Source organism: Aedes albopictus, chromosome 2 (genome assembly GCF_035046485.1).
Source record: "Aedes albopictus strain Foshan chromosome 2, AalbF5, whole genome shotgun sequence".
NCBI classification, from domain to species: domain Eukaryota; kingdom Metazoa; phylum Arthropoda; class Insecta; order Diptera; family Culicidae; genus Aedes; species Aedes albopictus.
Genome location: NC_085137.1, coordinates 270,456,560 through 270,474,604, shown reverse-complemented (window position 1 = coordinate 270,474,604; position 18,045 = coordinate 270,456,560). Strand labels below are relative to the sequence as shown.

At 37.7% G+C, this 18,045-nt stretch overlaps 1 protein-coding gene across 5 annotated transcripts in view; it reads right to left on the bottom strand.

The window, feature by feature from the left end:
• The window catches only part of LOC109406001 (inactivation-no-after-potential D protein), a 1,280,913-nt gene that overhangs the window by 804,688 nt on the left and 458,180 nt on the right, over window positions 1-18,045 (bottom strand). Inside the window, exon 3 of one of the 5 annotated variants that reach the window (XM_062851785.1) lies at window positions 1,123-17,479. The exons of the other annotated variants lie outside the window; for them this stretch is intronic. Within the exon in view, the coding sequence (XP_062707769.1) occupies window positions 9,062-11,776 (2,715 nt within the window). The 5' untranslated portion in view covers window positions 11,777-17,479 and the 3' untranslated portion in view covers window positions 1,123-9,061. Of the gene's footprint in view, window positions 1-1,122; window positions 17,480-18,045 lie in introns of those variants that run through there. 5 annotated transcript variants of the gene reach the window in all.

Sequence of the window (18,045 nt, the reverse complement as noted above, 5' to 3'; positions counted from 1 at the left end):
ACGACTACGCATAGCTAATCAATCATTATACTTTTTTAACCTATTATTGTGGACTTTTTCAAATTTGTTCCCATTTTTAATAATTGTGGTTTGTTCGCTGGGTAGGTCAACGACTACGTATGGGCCTCTCCATTTACTTTGAAGTTTTTGACCTGTTCCTGTTGGGATCGCTTGTACTAAAACCAATTCGCCCCACATAGGTTGCCATTCTTCGGTTTTCTTGTCATAAATAATTTTACGTTTCTCTTTGGAAATAATCAAATTTCTTTTGGCGTTTTCATGCAAATTTTTAAGAATTTGTTTCATTTCGCAAAAATAGTCATTATATGTTAGATCTGAATTTGTTGGAGTATATATGGAGGTAGGAATCCTTGCCTTTCTTCCATATAAAAGTTCGAATGGACTGTAGTTGGATGAGCTGTTATTTGTAGTATTGTATTCAAAAGTAAAGTAATCAAGATGTTGGTCCCATTGTTGCGGGTTTCCTCCGACAAATTGTCGCAGATATGTTTTTAATTCTCTGTTTGATCGTTCTACTAAATTTGCTTGTGGGTGATAAGCACTTGTATTGATTTTTTTGATTTTCAAAATTTTGCATGCGTGTTTAAAAAATTTGCTCATGAAATTTGCTCCTTGGTCTGTCACAAGTTCCAACGGAGTACCGAATTTACAAATGAATTTTTCGAAAAAAGTTTTGGATACAGTCTCCGCTTCTTGATTGTCCATTGGAGCTACTACCAAAAATCTCGTAAGGTCGTCCTGCATGACCAGCGCATATTTGTTGCCCCATTCGGATTCTGGGAGAACAACAATGTCCATATATAATTTTTCAAATGGCTCGGATGACGTTGTAGTTACTTTTAACGGAATTCTGTTGGATTTACAAATTTTATTTTTCTGGCATGAATCACATTGTTTTACGTAATTCTCGATGTCTCTTCTCATGTTTTTTCCAATTAAAAATAAGACCAATGCGTTTCCGCATTCGCCTTGCTCCAACATGTCCGCCTAAAGGAGCATTATGGAACTCTCGAAGAATTGTTTCGATATTTTCATTACGTACTTCAGTGCGTTCCGAATCTGCGTTATAAAGGCTTAGCGTTATTTGATTTTTCAAAGCTAAAAATTGAATTATCTCAAGTACTTCAAATTGTTTAATCTTTCTGAACGAAATCATATGAATAATTTTGGACGCTGCTATCAGCGCTTTATTTTGATTCAAGCAATTGCTAAGTTTGTAAAAGAATGTTTTTGTATTAATCATTGAATTACTTTTGCCTTCCACAATAATTCCGAATAATTTGCTATCTGGAATAGAAACAACTCCATCTTCGCAAAAATCTTTCAGTCCATGGGGTAAATCAATAATTTTTGAAATTTCATTAAATGCGGATCTGCTATTCAAAATTACAATGTTACAATCAGCATCTGCATTTTTCAAATTCCTAGAAATTTTTAATCGGTTTACATCAATTGGATTATTCTTGAACATCTCTAAAAATTCATCATATGCGCTTGCCGCAAATGTGTCATTAGTGTGCGTGTTATTGCATAAATCGAAAACGTCGGCCATAATGGATTCCTCAATTTCAGCCTCGTCCGATACTGCGCTCGTACTTGCTGGAGGTGAATTTGACACCTTGTTTATGCCTCGTAGGTCGGAACCCGTGCAATTATTATTTACGCTATCATTCATATAGGTCATCTTTTGCGTTTTTGTTTTGGTTCCCTCGCTTTCATGGTCCCGGTCAGCGATCGCGCCCCCGTTATTGTCGCCAGAAACGGTGTAGTTTTTCATCAGCTGTTTGTTCGCTTGATCGCGGTCGCGGTGTTTTTGGTTGGATACGTTTTCTTGTTCTGCTCTTTTCGTTTGCTGTCGGGTGACCACAGCAATTAATTTCGACCTTACGGTTTTAATTTCATCGGCTGGATGACTCTGCTCTTCTGATTCATTGTCTGGATTTAGCCTAGAGAGAAAATCCGCTACAACGTTATCCTTTCCTTGTTTGTATCGAATATCGCATTCCAATCCTTGCAATTTCAAACGCAAACGTGTGAGGACTGATGAAGTTTCTTTTAGATGCCATATTGAGATCAATGGTCTATGATCTGTGTAAACAATAAACCTCTGATTGTAGATATAATGACGGAAATAATTCACTGCCCATACTATGGCCAGTAATTCTTTCTCAATTGTATGATATTTTCGTTCTGCTCCAATAAGTCCCCTACTAGCGTAAGCTATGGGTCTGTCAATTGATTTCTCATTCGATAAAACTGCCCCAATAGCGTATTCACTGGCATCTGTCGTTAAAACAAATGTGTCTTTGTAATTTGGTCTCACTAGCAAAGAGTCAGACGTTAAAATGTTTTTCAATTCTTCAAATGCTTTCTGGCACTCTGAGGTCCAGTTAAATTTAACATTTTTCTTCAATAGATCATTCAGAGGTTTTCGTTTTTCTGCAATTCCTGGTATAAACTTTCCATAGAAGTTTACTGTTCCTAAGAATGATCGCACTCCTTTTACAGTTTTTGGTATTGCCATTTCTCGTATAGCCTTAATATTACCATCGAGCGGACGAATACCATTTTTATCAACTGTATGTCCTAAAAATTTCAATTCGGTTTTCAAAATTTGGCATTTTGTTGGTTCAATTTTTAAATTATGTTTACGAAGAGCTTTCAAAACTTTAATCAGATTCTCGTTATGCTCTTGAATTGTTCTTCCAAAAACAATGATATCATCCAAATAAACGATTGATTTAACATCTTCAATTTCAAATAAAACTGTGTTCATCAGTCTTTGAAAAGTTGAGGGACTGTTTCTAAGCCCCATAGGCATTCTCGTGAATTCAAAATGACCTTTGGGTGTAGAAAATGCAGTTTTTGCAGCATCTCTTGGGTCTATAGGAACTTGATAAAATCCAGATTTCAGATCAATTATTGAAAAGTATTTGCTATCACCTAGGCTATCCAATATTTCATTTATTTGTGGAATCGGAAACACAAATGGTTTAGTTATCAAATTCAATGCCCTAAAATCTACCACGATTCTATGCTTTTTGTTTCCTTCTTCGTCTAAATCTTTCTTTGGTATGCATAAAACAGGTGCATTCCAAGGACTTTTACTGGGCCTAATAATCCCTTGCCGACGCATTTCTTCAATTTCCTCATTAATTTGTTTCTTTGTTGATTCAGGGAACCTATACTGCCTTTTATTTATTGGAACATTAGTCGATGTTTCAATTTCATGTACTGCTGCATCTGTTACTGTCAGGTGATCCCCTTTCAAATAAAATACATCACTATATCTTGCCATTATATTTTCCATTGCGTCGTAATTAGCGCTTTTCAAATGCTTCAAATCAATTGTATCTAGTAATTTTCCGATACGATTTTTACCTTGTATTTGTTCATAATTCAAATTATCTGTCAAACTTAGATCATGGTTGGAATCTAAATCCTCCGGCGTATATTGATTCCCGGCCTCTACATTCTTATTCCAACATCCATTATTATCAAATTCTTCATCGAAATGTTGATTTATACATTCCTCGTCCTCATAATACTTCTCATAAAGGCACATATTGCATGAATAATCTTTTTTCGGTACGATTGGCTGTGTAACTATTTCATCATGTATGACTTCATCATTATCAAAATTTACTTGACAGCTTTTGTCATTGTTATCATATTGTATATAATTACTATTATCTTGTAGATCAGTCTGACAAGATTTATCTGATACCATTACGTACTTTGTTGTAGTAATATTGTTAATATTATATTCTACACTATCTGGCTTGCGTAGGGCTATGTAATCAAAGTTCTGGCTAATATATAATGTATGCTGTTTCAAAAATTCTGCTCCTATGATACCATGTACATTTAAGTGGTGAACTAAATAAAATTTTATCTTATACTTAGACTTCCCAATTATTAAACTAACTTCAGTAGATCCGAGCGTTCTTGTTTGACTTTCATTGAATCCCGAAATCAAAAACTTTTCAGATTCAGAATAATCTATGTCTGTTGCTCCGATTCTAGGGGCTGCATCCCATCTTAATATGTTTAGTTGTGAGCCTGTGTCTATCATGTAATTGATTTTTGTGTATGGTCTTTCTACAGTGGGTATATTTAACATAAATTGATTGTTGCCCGTCCAATGTATAAATACTTTTTCTTATGCTGGAATGCATTTATCAAATTGAACCAATTGTTTTTGTGGTATGTTATAACTCTTATTTATGTTCATGGGCATCATTTTCTTATTACTTGCAGCATATAAGCGCCTTTCTAAATTATTTTCTGATTGACGGAGTGATCGGACGCAATTAACGAACCTCCGGTTATTTAGTTTTTTCGCTCATCATAGCAAATGTTATTGTTTTGAATTCCCATGTTGCGTTCATCAAAATTTCCGTTGGTCCAATAAGGCATTTGGTAATCACCACGATAAATTTCTTGTTGTCCTAGATATCTATAATTGTTAAAATCTTTTTCATAACCTATTTCGCTCTGGTTGAATCTACTTTTATCGTAATGGAAGTTGTGATCAATACATTGTGGATTACTGAATTTCTGTTTTTCATTTTGTTGCCTGTAAAATTCTGCAGTGTGGGAATCCCTCAATCTCTGCTCGATGCGTTCTTGTTGTTCCACATCGATGCATTCTTCTTGTAGGTAATCTAGCAAATCTTCCAATGAGTCTTCTTTTTTTCGTTTTTGCAAAAATTTTCAAATTTATATCTTCCAATCCCGCTAGAAAATGTATTCTTAAATGTCTTTGAGCGTATGACTCAATTGTAGGATCTTTAATATAATCTTTTTCGAATTCATCAATATTCCTCTTAAGTTGAAGAACGCGATCTTTGTAGTTTTTAAAACTTTCACACTTGCCTTGTTCAAGGGTCTCTATTTTATTAAACAGTTCTTCTAATTGTAAACTAATTCCGAATTCTTTTTGGAGATTATCTTTCACTTTATTCCAAGTATTTGCAAGAATGTTTTTAAATTTTAACGCTGCTGGACCTTTAAGTTTAGACAGTGCAATTTGAATGAGTACGGTTTCTGCATTTTTCCTTTCACTAGCATCAGTTATCCGTTTTATGGGTTCCAAAAAACAATTTATTTGATATATGAAAGCATCCAATTCACACGCACTACCATAAAATTCTGGAATACACTGTATAGCAAAACCTATTGGAAATTCAAATCTAGCGTTGTTCGCTCCACTATTGTTGCCTATTTCATCCATTGTATTCGTGGCCATTTTTATGTTGATATTTTTACTGAGTTTTTTTTTTTAAATTTAAATTACCACGACCTTATTATCGCCGGTCTGCTGCATAGTTACAAAATTATTATTATTTTTTCAACTTTTGATTGATTCCATTCCATTGTAATGCTAGTTTACATCTGAAAATCATGTTTAGTGTAAAATTATGCCCTAAGTTCGAAAGCATAAGGGAAAAAATACAGTAGAGCTGAAAATGTTTTCGATATCCCGTGCAAAGCTGGCGATTTTGAATCAACATTGCTATAATTGATAAAGATTTTTTTTTTTTTTGAAAGAAAAATACAAATTGTCTTTATTTATTGAATATTTTGCTAAAATTTAAGGCGATTGTTCCCTACACTTATCAATATCCAATCTGACGAGAAAAAAAAATCAGATATTCAAAACATATTACATTCAGCTTCCTATTATTGCAAAAAGATATTGAAAATTTGTGAATTGTAACTTAAGATATTTAAATTTTAGTAAATTCAAAAAAAAAACTTGGTTGCGATTGTCTCGTATAATAGAAAAAAACTGTACTTCTTAGTTTCCTTATTTTAAACACGGTCTCAAAATCAGCGCGTTATTATGCATCAATAATTTTAATCGTTAACAGAAGTCCGCGACTTTCCTTTGATTTTGTTAACTACTGTTATTTGTTCGTATTTTTCATCCACTTGTTCTTCTTTTAATCATTATTCTTGTTATATTTTTCCATTATTTATTGAAAATCACTATGATTTCCTTTTTTTTTTAAATTTTTGAATAACCTCTTTATTTTTCCCACAACAGTATTTCAATTAAAATGTTTTTGTTTATATCGTAAAAATTTTTCATCATTTCAAACCAACTCACAAAAAATTTAAACCATCTCAAACCACTTAATCATTTAAAAGGTTAATACTCACGAAACCATCAAATAATGCAGGCTGAATGATGTCCATTGGTCCAGACACTCGGTTCCATACACAGGTTGTTGCGTTGCCATTTCCAATTTGGTGCTACGTTGTATTCCACTATCACTTGTGCTGCCACGAATTTCATCTTTTCCATCTAGTCTGTAACATTGTTTTCTTCTCAATTGTTCAAAACTGTTCAATGTTTATGGTTTGCACTGATTCTGACACTGATTTCTTCTTCCAGTCAGAAAATTGGCGTTCCGCTGTTCTAATTGTCGAACAGTTTTTCGCTGTCACCATATTGAAGCGCCCTGTACCGTCCAGGGGCTGCATTAAACACTACACGGAATGTGATATCTTTCATTTCATTACAGTCCGACAAAATCTTTTAATTAACTATACTGCCCATAACTGCATATTTGTAACATTTGCATTTTTTGCCAATATTGAGTTAATACCGGGGATCATCTCCCAATCATCAGTACTTCCATCCACCCAAATGAACTTTATAAGTTTGTTCTGCAAAATGTGAAACAAATACCAAGTTGTTTTGTCTCATTAGCTAGAATTTATGAATGTAACCGCATAACAGTCACACTGGAAATACACACTGGTGTCAAAGCGTAATATCAATCATATTTTGGTCTGATTATTTTTTTAACTATTCGTCCAGCATATAAGAAGAGCTGTAGAAAATTTCATTGCAAAAGGATGAATTTTAAATTATTGACAAATTTTTGAAATTTCGTTTCGTCTCTATACTAGCGCATTTGCAAACTTTAAACTCCATTTTCTCCAATGCCTACTTCTGTCGAATGTGACTGTTATGCAGTTATGGGCAGTATATTGAAGTATCACAAAACATCACTTATCTTATATTACAACGATTAACTTTTTTTCTTATATCACCTTAACATTTTCTGTATTTCTTCACCGAACTACTTAAGCTTAACAATCTAGACACTTCTAGCTTCTTCTTGACCACTACTAAGTCCTACCTACAGCCTTAGGACAGTATCTAGAGGTGTCCCACATGGGAGCTCAAGACTTATCCGATGTGCTGCCTGCGTTAACGTTGTCACCGAACTCCCCGACTACTGACTCCGACTGAAGCCAAAGCCTCCGTATTTATAGCCTAAATTTCCTAGCAATACCCGAACCAGCTTGGGCGTGTCTAAAATTCCTACGATCATTCTCGTCTTGCCGAAGATGTCATGATAATTCCCAACAATGCCCGAACCAACTTGGGCGTATCCAAGACCCTACCAAATGAAAATACTAATAAGTCCAAAATCTAGACCTCTACCTATCCTACTTGTCCTCATCGTGATTAAAATCCTTCTCTTCTTGAAAACATCACGACTCTTCTATCTTGGGCGTATCCCAAGCCCTACCAAGAATCTTAATGCCAACGAAAAACTTATATCTCCTAACCACGCCTGACTTGGGCGTGTTCGCACAAAACCTACTGAGAATCTTTACACAAAGGCCTACATCTTCTAGCCCCGCCTCACTTGAGCGTATACAAGGCTTGGGTGTGTGAAAGAATTGAACCCCACCATCGACGTCATTATCATTCTCCCCATCATCATTATCGTCACCATCATCATCCTCATCGTCTTTGGAATTTGGCACCAAAGTCTCCAAAACAAAGCACCCGCTTTGTTATTGAAGTGTACCTTACTTGGGCACAGTGAACCCTAGCCGAGCCCCGCCTCGGATGTTCGTTGAAATTATACCCCCACATTCTTTTCTTTCAGTTTACTCGAAGTCAAAACAAATCGAGTGCAAAACAAGTCCGGCGCCCTATGCCGCCAATACGGTGTCTCAAATTTCAGAACATTCCAGCTAAGGTTCACCTGAGTTCAGAACCTTACCCGGCCAATTCGGCGCCTTGATTTCGAAACAAAAATAAACAATCTTTGTTCCAGCGCGATCAATATGATGTCGCGGTTCCATATCATTCTTTCGGGTTTATTACCCATCGTTGTCCCAAGCGTAATTGAAATTGCTTCACACCGACCGGACCTAACGCGTTGCAACACGATCGCACCCGGCCACCACCGGACGATGATGGGTTATAAAAACTAGATCAATAACGAATGGTGCGATTTTCGTTGCTTCCAATATGCCGCGCGTGAGGTAGGTAGACCCTACGATGAAAATTGAATCTAAAATCCCCCGGGCAGCTGTTGGGAATGTGGGGTGAAAATGCATTTTTGTTTCAGTTGAATTGACTTTGAATATCGGAGTGCGTGGGAATATTTAGGTCTATGCAATAGTACGAAACTAGTTTCGTAGTCACGGAGCCAATTTGGGCGATGAGTCATCCTCTGACTGTGGCGTTGAGACATAGGTTCAACTAGAAATCCTCTACATAGAGATAAGCGGAAGTTACATATGTCGATTCGGCAACGCTGTTCATTTTGTTTACATCAGCTGCCAACACTTGATTCAAAGCTAGATGTTCAAACTTTGTGCGTGACTTCGTAGTGGTTCAAGTTGTTTTGTTTACATTTTCTAATTATGGTAGATTTTTTTTTTCAAAATTTTGAAAAAAAAATAGCGGAGCAATCGATGAAATATCGGCAGAAATGAAGCAAGAAGCAGCAATGAAAGTTTTTTCGAGAAGTGCAGCAACAAAAGTTTCGTCATAAGCTTGAGCTTTTGAAAGCAGAATTAATTAAATTCTATCTTTTTTCTAAACTTACATATACCGTCAATTTCTCGATACTAAAAATAAATAATTTTAATTTATTTAGTTCGGATTGCAATACCGTTCAATCGACGCCTTCTTACAAACGATCAGCCTGTTCATTTGGCTCACACTTTGACAGTTCTTTCTGCACGATTGGCTTACAATGGCCGCCTCCGCAGATCTCTATAATGTAGGATTACTAGGTTCAACATCACCACGTCCTGGATTATTCTCGTTCCCATCATCTTCCGCTTCTACAAATTCCTCTTCATCGTCACTACCACCAATATTCTCTAGGATTTCCAAAGCATTAATTGGATCAGCGGATTCCAGTACTGGTATGTCGGCCACACAAAAGTCTTTACGCGATTCTTTAGGTAGTGTCGGTTGGAAACTGCTGAAGGGAAAAGACGATTCGTCGAAAATTACGTCCCTTGACACAACGACCTTCCTCTCGTCATCGTCCCACAGCCGATACCCCATCGGGGCATACCCTATCATAACCAATGATTTACTTTTCCCATCCAGTTTCGAGCGAAGATGTTTATCGATGTGTGCGTAGGCAACGCATCCAAACACTCTTATTCGACTCACATCGGGTTTATTCCCAAACCATATTTCGTAGGGAGTTTTGGAATCAGTCAGCGCATTTGTCGCGCTGCGATTAGTGAGAAAGGCCGAAGTATATAACGCTTCACCCCACAAATACATAGGAACATTTCCTTCATGCATCATGGTTCTCACTTTATCCATTAATGTCCGATTCATCCTCTCACTCACCCCATTCTGCTGGGGAGTGTAGGGTACAGTCGGCAACATTTGGATTCCCTTTTCTTCACAGAAAGCTTTGAATTCTCTACTGAAATACTCTCCTCCATTATCTGATCGTAACTTTGAAATGTTCACAGAAAATTGGGCAGTGGCCAAAGCTTCAAAATGCTTGAATTTATCCAGGACTTCACTCTTGTACCTCATCAAATACACAAAAACAAAATGTGTGTAATCATCTATGAATGTCACGAAATACTCATGCCCATCATAGGTACTCTCGGCCATCCGACCGCACACATCCGAGTGGACCAATTCCAGTGGCCTATTGGACCTTACCTTGAACGACTTGTCAAATGCTTCCCGAGTCTGTTTCCCCATGATACACGGCTCGCAAACAATTGGATCTTGGCCCTTAGCTGATGGTTCTAGATCCAACCTCTCAACCATACCCTGTTTGGCCATCTTCCACAAACAAGCTTCATTCAAGTGTCCCATCCTACAGTGCCATAACCTTTGCTTTTCCAAAACCTTACCCAAGCACACGCTTTCGCTGTCCGGATACAGGTCCAGGTGATAGAGCCCATTGACTCTCCTCCCTGTTACTAATACAAAGCCATCTCTGTCTCTGATCTCGACTCCACCATTGCGAAACAGAATCGACTTACCTGTTTCTTCAATTTGAGACACAGAAAGGATATTTGCATTCAAGTCAGAAATGAAAAGCACATCGTAAACTTCCAAACGCTGGCGTTTATTATTTCTCAGTATGATATCTCCCATTTTGCAACACTTCAGCACTTCCCCATCTTTGACTGTTCCGACCTGTAGCTCCGGGGCGTCCCAGAGGCGGTTAAACAGCTCGATGTCGTACGCCATGTGACGTGTTGCCCCCGAATCAAGTATGATCGGGAACGGAACTGGCATCTTGTCGAGGTCCATCTCGCGCACCCGTCGATCGCGAACGGCGTCGACTGACTCTTCGGCCGCTGCAGCCCCTGCGTCCTGCACAGGCAAAGGGATTTGCACCATAAAGGCCCCCTCTTGCCTTGCGAGCAGTGCTACCGCGTCCCTCTCGTTGGCGTTGTTCCGGTAACGTCCGTCAGCTTGATCACCAGTGCGTGCACCTGCTGCATTTGCGAGCGGGGCCATCCGGCGGTTGTTCACGTCGTTTCCTTCACGTCCGTTGGCTTGGTTTCCGGCGCGTGCTCCTGCTGCATTTGCGAGCAGAGCCATCCGGCGGTTGTTTCCGTTATTTCTTTCGTTCCGTCCTTCGCCGTTGCCACCGCGTCCTCCCGCTCCTGCGGCACGTGGAGCTGGACCGCGGTTGTCCCCCAAGTTCACGGCTCCCATTCTGTGCTCCATTGCCAGGCGACGACGCCGGGCGAAGCAGTTGCGTTGCTTGTGGCCAGGCCGGCTGCATTCAAAGCAGACGGCCATCGTTGCGACTGGTTGGCTTCCTCCTCGGTTCACACTTTTGTCCGATCGACTGACGGCTTGACTTACGTTTTCTTCTGCGTCGAGAAAGATTCTCTGGAGCTGCTCCTTTGTCATCCGATATACTTCTTCTTTCCTAATCACTGACAGTGCTCCCAACACGTGCTTAAACTTGTCTGGAATAGCCACTAATAATGTGTCAACCACTTCTTTATGTGGTACGGCCTCTTCCATACTGCCCAACTGGCGAATCAGTTCAGAGTGGAGAGCGAACAGTTCCTTCAGTGATGCGAAGTTTTCCATGCGCAAAGTATATAAGCGAGCACGCACGCCCAGCATGGCTGTCGTGCCATGGCTCTGGTACAGCTCGGCGAGGCGATCCATTATTTCTTTTGCGTACTGGCATTGGAAGACTTGCCCCATGGCATCATCGTCCAGTGCCATCCAAAATTCGTTCACGGCTGCGTCATCTTCTTTTAGACGTTTTTCTAACTTAGCTTTGCGAGCAGTTTCTTGATCTGCTGTCTCGTTAGCAGCTGGCTGCGCAAAGTCTTCTTCCGGAGGGATTCTCTCCAGAGTGTGCAATAGTCCTTCGTATTTTAAGTGTTGTTCCATCCGTTTCCTCCAAAACGGAAAGGATTTTTCGTCCCCTTTAAATAGAGGTACAATTACCCTCTTCAACCGTCCGTCCATAATATGTTCTGAGAAAAAAAATCAAGTATTCAAAAACGGTTTTCCCAGCGAACCGTGGCCTGGGCCCATAACCTGTTGAGTTTTATACTCAGTGGGAACAATCACCACCTGAGGGCGTGTTAAGGAATAACACTCAGTGGGAATATTCACCACCTGATGTCAAACTCCTTATCAAACTCAGTGGAAACTTTCCGACCTGAGGGCAGGTTCTATTGCATGAAGGCTGTGGAAGTCGCTGGGGAAATCTTTCTTATTAGCGTGATTCCAATGGATAAAGAGAAAGGAAAATGTCCTTCTCTCTTGTCCTCTCGGATACGCTGGTAAACCAAAAACAAGCAGGTTAATTCTAACACTGCTTTTATTCTGTATACATCGGAGTATTCCAACAGGGAAGATCAGTGACTACATTCGTGCTTAACACTACCCTACTATCTAACTCGTACATGGTCCATTAGTGATGCGTACGCTGTCTAGCTCTTGCGGCCGCGCGATATGTGGTCTGATGCTATGTATGTTATATTATGTAAGTTCTTCTTTGGCTACCTGTCTCCGTCGGTGATCATGCGCGCGCGAGTTGGATTTCGATGTTCGTCTGTCAAATGGGGATAGGGGGAGCTAGAATGAAATGCCCTACTGAAAACATAGTTGAAAATTGCACATTCAACATATTTCGCATTTTGCACTTACAAAAAGTTACATTCAGAACAAAATTAATTGATTTTACTTATTTTCGATAAACATGAGGAGTATGGGTAATTATTGTCATTTTAAAGAGCATCGTTTAACATTGGAAAATCTTTCCATTTCAACACACGTATGCGCGGTATTATTTAAGAGTGCTCGATGTTGTTCGATTAAAATACTTCTGAACGAAAATCAACAGATGGCGATAGTGTTTCAACGGTTTTTAATTTAAACTTTTGGACGCGCATTTCACGATCCGTTGCACTAGCCACCACGTCAGTTTGTCGGTGATATCGCTGCATCCGAAATCACGGTAGCATTAGTGGACATTTTTTGACAGCTTCTCCCATCTTAAAGTACCCATACCAAATTGAAGGCTCCTAGCAATATCATAAAATTCCCCTAAAATGCTACGTCTTTAATAAACGGTTCCTAACAACAAATACTTCATGTCATCATTTTGCGTGTTTCTCTTCAGGTGAAAACAAAAGTTTTTATCCAGGGCATTCTTTACAGATATTTTCATATATTAAATTAAACTTAGCTCCATATGTTTGATTCACAAGTCTATCTAATGCAAAGTATTTATTTCATTCTCCTATGAACAAGGAAACTTTTAAGTTGAAATTCGACTTCTGGTTGATATTCTGAATTTCTGTGTAACAGATCTGGTATTCTGATTCAAACGAGAATCCTAAATTATATTCTTTGTATTGGATAGATTTATAATTAAAACATATAAAGCTATGTTCAATATTAATATGTGAAAATCCACGTATAAAAATTGGTACCCAAAAATTGGTTTGACTCAAAAAAAAAAAAAAACCATTTTATGTTGGGTTAGATTTAGATAAAAGCATTTTGAATTCTATTCTTAATGGTTGGTGTGGGGTTTGGTTCTCCGAAATAGGATTAATTTAATTTCCCAAATGGGCATGTGTTATAAATTGACTTCAATTTTTTTTAACTTTTTTTAGCGTGATCGTTTTTTCAATATTTCAATTTTTCACTTGTAAGTTCACACAAATTCCTTAAAGTCACACATACCACACTTTTTTGTAGGTCATGTTATTTTTAAGTTACATCGGTATAAAAGAAATGACCAAAAACTTAAGCCCTTTTCAAATATTAGTGTAGATAAATAAAAAAACGACAAGGTATGCAACGTTGCTTTAAAGTACATAGTCTTCATACCTACACAATTCCATTGAAATCTGAGAGGGTGCTGCCAACCCCAAAATCTAGTTTGGGGTCGTCCATAAATGACGTAGCTTTTGGTGGGTAGGGGGGTGTTTGTGATTTTGTGACGAAGTGTGACGATAGGGGGGTAGGGGTTAGTGATATGCTACGTAGCTTTCTACTAGGCCTATTGAAAAAAATATTTCATAATTAATGAAATTTTAACTTGCATTAAGTATTATTATCCAGTAAATAAAAAAAAATATATTGCATGATTTTTTTTTCCATTCACATTAATGTAAATAACAAATAATGGAAATGAATGCCGGCTTCATTTCATAAGACAAGCAGCTATCGAACGTAATTACATTGATACATTTTGAATTCTATTCTTAATGGTTGGTGTGGGGTTTGGTTCTCCGAAATAGGATTAATTTAATTTCCCAAATGGGCATGTATTATAAATTGACTTCAGTTTTTTTAACTTTTTTTAGCGTGATCGTTTTTTCAATATTTCAATTTTTCACTTGTAAGTTCACACAAATTCCTTAAAGTCACACATACCACACTTTTTTGTAGGTCATGTTATTTTTAAGTTACATTGGTATAAAAGAAATGACCAAAAACTTAAGCCCTTTTCAAATATTAGTGTAGATAAATAAAAAAACGACAAGGTATGCAACGTTGCTTTAAAGTACATAGTCTTCATACCTACACAATTCCATTGAAATCTGAGAGGGTGCTGCCAACCCCAAAATCTAGTTTGGGGTCGTCCATAAATGACGTAGCTTTTGGGGGGTAGGGGGGTGTTTGTGATTTTGTGACGAAGTGTGACGATAGGGGGGTAGGGGTTAGTGATATGCTACGTAGCTTTCTACTAGGCCTATTGAAAAAAATATTTCATAATTAATGAAATTTTAACTTGCATTAAGTATTATTATCCAGTAAATAAAAAAAAATATATTGCATGATTTTTTTTTTTCCATTCACATTAATGTAAATAACAAATAATGGAAATGAATGCCGGCTTCATTTCATAAGACAAGCAGCTATCGAACGTGACAACTGTATCTGTGAAAGTGGTTTTAAAACCCGGCGTACAGAATAATGTATTGTGTTTGCAGATAAAAATCAATTTCGCTCAAATGCTTCTCAAGACCAATATTTTGCTGCTTGCTATAGGGTACTGCTCGCCGCTAAGGTTGCAAAGGAAAATTTTTCTAAGTTTTTGGCATTACGGCATTATTCCAGGAGTTCCTTATATAGTTTCTACAGGACTTTCTCGAAGAATACATCCAACAATTTCTGAAGGGGCTCCTGTAGCAACTTTGTAAGGAATTTCTCATTGTGTTCTTTATAGGTTTCCCCAACAGGAGCAGGATAACATTTGCACAGGAATTCCTACTGGGAATCCCAGAAAAAAACTTCTGAAAACATTCCATAAGTATCCGGAGGAATCTCAGGAGGAATCCCTGAAGGAACTTCCAGAAGAATTTCAGAAGGAACTCCTGGAACAATCTTGAAAGGAAATAAAGAAATTTCAAAAGATTTTCCGTGAGGAGTACCTGGAGCAATTCTAGGTGAAGCTTTTGAAGAAATCTTGAAAAAACTTCTGGAAGAATCTTAGAAGGAGATATTTATGGATTGTCAGAAGGAACTCCTGGTTTAATTTCTGAAGAAAGCACGGAAGAAATAATTGATAGAATCCCGTAAGGAATTTCTTTTGGGGAATCACGGATATAACTCTGGTGAAATCTAAGAAAGAAAATCCTGGATGAATTCCAGGAGCAACTATTGGAGGAATCCGAAAAGAGATTCTCCGCAGAGTTATAAGATATCCTGGAGGAATCCTGGATGGATTGAATAGAGGGATGCCGGAAAAAGTTACTAAAGGAATCCATGGATAAAAAATCCTGGATGACCCTAGAAGGAATTCCTCGAGGAATCCCAGAAGAATCCAGGAAGGAATTCCTGAAGGAATCTAAAAAAGAACACCTGGAGGAATCCCAGAAGCAACTCCTGGATGGATTTTGAAAGAATACCGGAGGGGTTACCTGCAGAGATCTTGGAATGAATATCTGAGTGAATTCCTGAAGGAAACCAAGAAGGAACTCCTGGATGAATCCCGAAAGAAACTTGTTTAGGAAACACAGAGAGAAGTTTTGATGGAATCTCAAAAGCAATTCCGGTTAAAATTCCTGTAGAAATGTCTAAAGGAACTGCTGGTGGAAGAGAGGAGAAGAAAACCTTAAAAGAACTCCTGAAGGAAACCATGGATAAACTTTTAGAAAAACCTAAGGAAAGAAAACTCCTGGAGAAATCTCAGAAGGCGCTTTTGAGAGAATCTAAGAAGAAACTCCGGAATGAATTATTGGAAGAATCTTTGAAGGAACCTCTGAAGGAATACAATAAAGAGGAATTCTCTAATGGAATCCCAAAAAAATCCATGGAGAAATCCCAGAAGGAAGTGCTGGAGGAGCTAAAAAGAGAGACATTCTCAGAAATGGGAATCCCAAAAGAAACTTCTCAAGGAATTCCAAAATTAACTGCTGTAAGAATTTAAGAAGAAACTCCTGCAGGGTCCTTCGAATGTCGTGATGAATTTTATTCAAATAAAACCAATTTGATAATCTTAATAGATTTATTAGTGAGAAACTAATATCTTCGGAAGAGCTTCTAGGCTAATTTGGTATTGGGAGCATCAATCTCCGGTTCTTCGACATCAAGCAGTACGATGGGTGGTTTATTGAATCATTAGCTTTGGTGATAATCTCCGCTGGTTGCACCTATGGTCTTGATGTCGGCGATCTCATCCTGGCAGTCGGCAATGTTTTCTTGCTATTGTTGTTTGTTTTTTCTTAATATAGGCCTTTTCATGTGACAGATCCGTGCATGCATTTGTTTACAAAGCTTGAACAACAGCTGCTAACAAGAACGTGTCATCTTCATAGAAGAACTGTCAAACGCCCGAACAATCAGCTGATTTAAGACGTCAAATGAAAAGGCCCATTCTATTAACATACAAGTTAAAATTGAAATCAGAAGTTCGAGTTTTTTTACATGAAAATTTTGTTGAGGAGGGGGGGGTGTTTACCAAGCTACGTCATTTATAGAGGGGGGTATCTGAATTTGTGACGAAATGCTACGAGGGGGGAGGGGGTTATTAAAAATCGCTCAAAAAAAGCTACGTAATTTATGGACGCCCCCTTTGCGGGAAATTCGACATGAACTCTAAAAAAAACACGCAACCAAAAATGTTTAAAGTGCCATAACTTTTTTATACATTTTTTTACCACTATAAAAATTTTACAGATGATAGATAACAGAATGAACTTTATTCTCACAAAAAACACGAAGGTAAAAAAATAGCTTTTTGAGATATTTAATTTTTAGTAACAAAATTCAGTTTGTCAGAAGAAAAACTAAATAAATTTTTCAATGTGTATTTTTCTGAGATCCGCCATATATTATTCTACAACTATGCTAAGACACCTTTCCGATCGAACTAGCCGTTTCCGTGTTATAATTTTGTATTTGCTTGTGTTCCATTTTTTCATAGGCTCTATTTGAAAGTTAGTCGAGACAAAATATGAACTTTTGATATGAAAAAATGGTTTCTCACATAAAAAGGAATAGTATACAAAAATATCAAGTAGATTAAAAAACATCGATTAAAATGGGTTCGTGCTGGTCCGTGGAAAGCCTCGGCTGCCACCTTATGTATAGCTTCCGGTGGAGGAGCATTTCATACTCAGCCGCTGGATGCTAGAACAGACGCTGTTTGTGCCGCACCTCCTTGGTAAACAGACGCTCGAGACGTACCTCCCCGACCAGAAGCACCTAACGAGATAATAACAAAATTATAACAATTGTTGTTAGAAATAACATAAATTGATATAATTTTGTTGTAATGATTTATACATATGAATGACCATAAGAAAATTGTAACAAGATTTGTTATTATTTTAGAAACAAAACTATAACAAAACTTGTATTATTTATTCAAACAGGTGTATAACAATATTTGTTACATTATGCATATTAAAATAATTGCCTATAACATAATTTCGTAACAGATTTATTATAATATTTGCTATGATTTTTGTAACAAAACTAGCTGTCCCCGGCAAACTTTGCCTTGCCTACTGCGTTTTTCGAAGTTTCAAGTCCCCAGCCAAGCCCAAGTCTCCGTTCAAAATGTATGAAAACCCGATTTTCAAAAATCGCTATTTCTCCAGTTTTTTTTTTGCTTCATAAACCTTCCTTGGGTGAAGACTAACAGAACAAAACTTAGACGACCCAAATCGGACCTTCCGTTCGCTAGTTATGCGCGGTCCCACGTATGCCACTGCATTTATATATATATATATAGAAGATAATTACAAAAATTGTTGGATTTTTTGTAT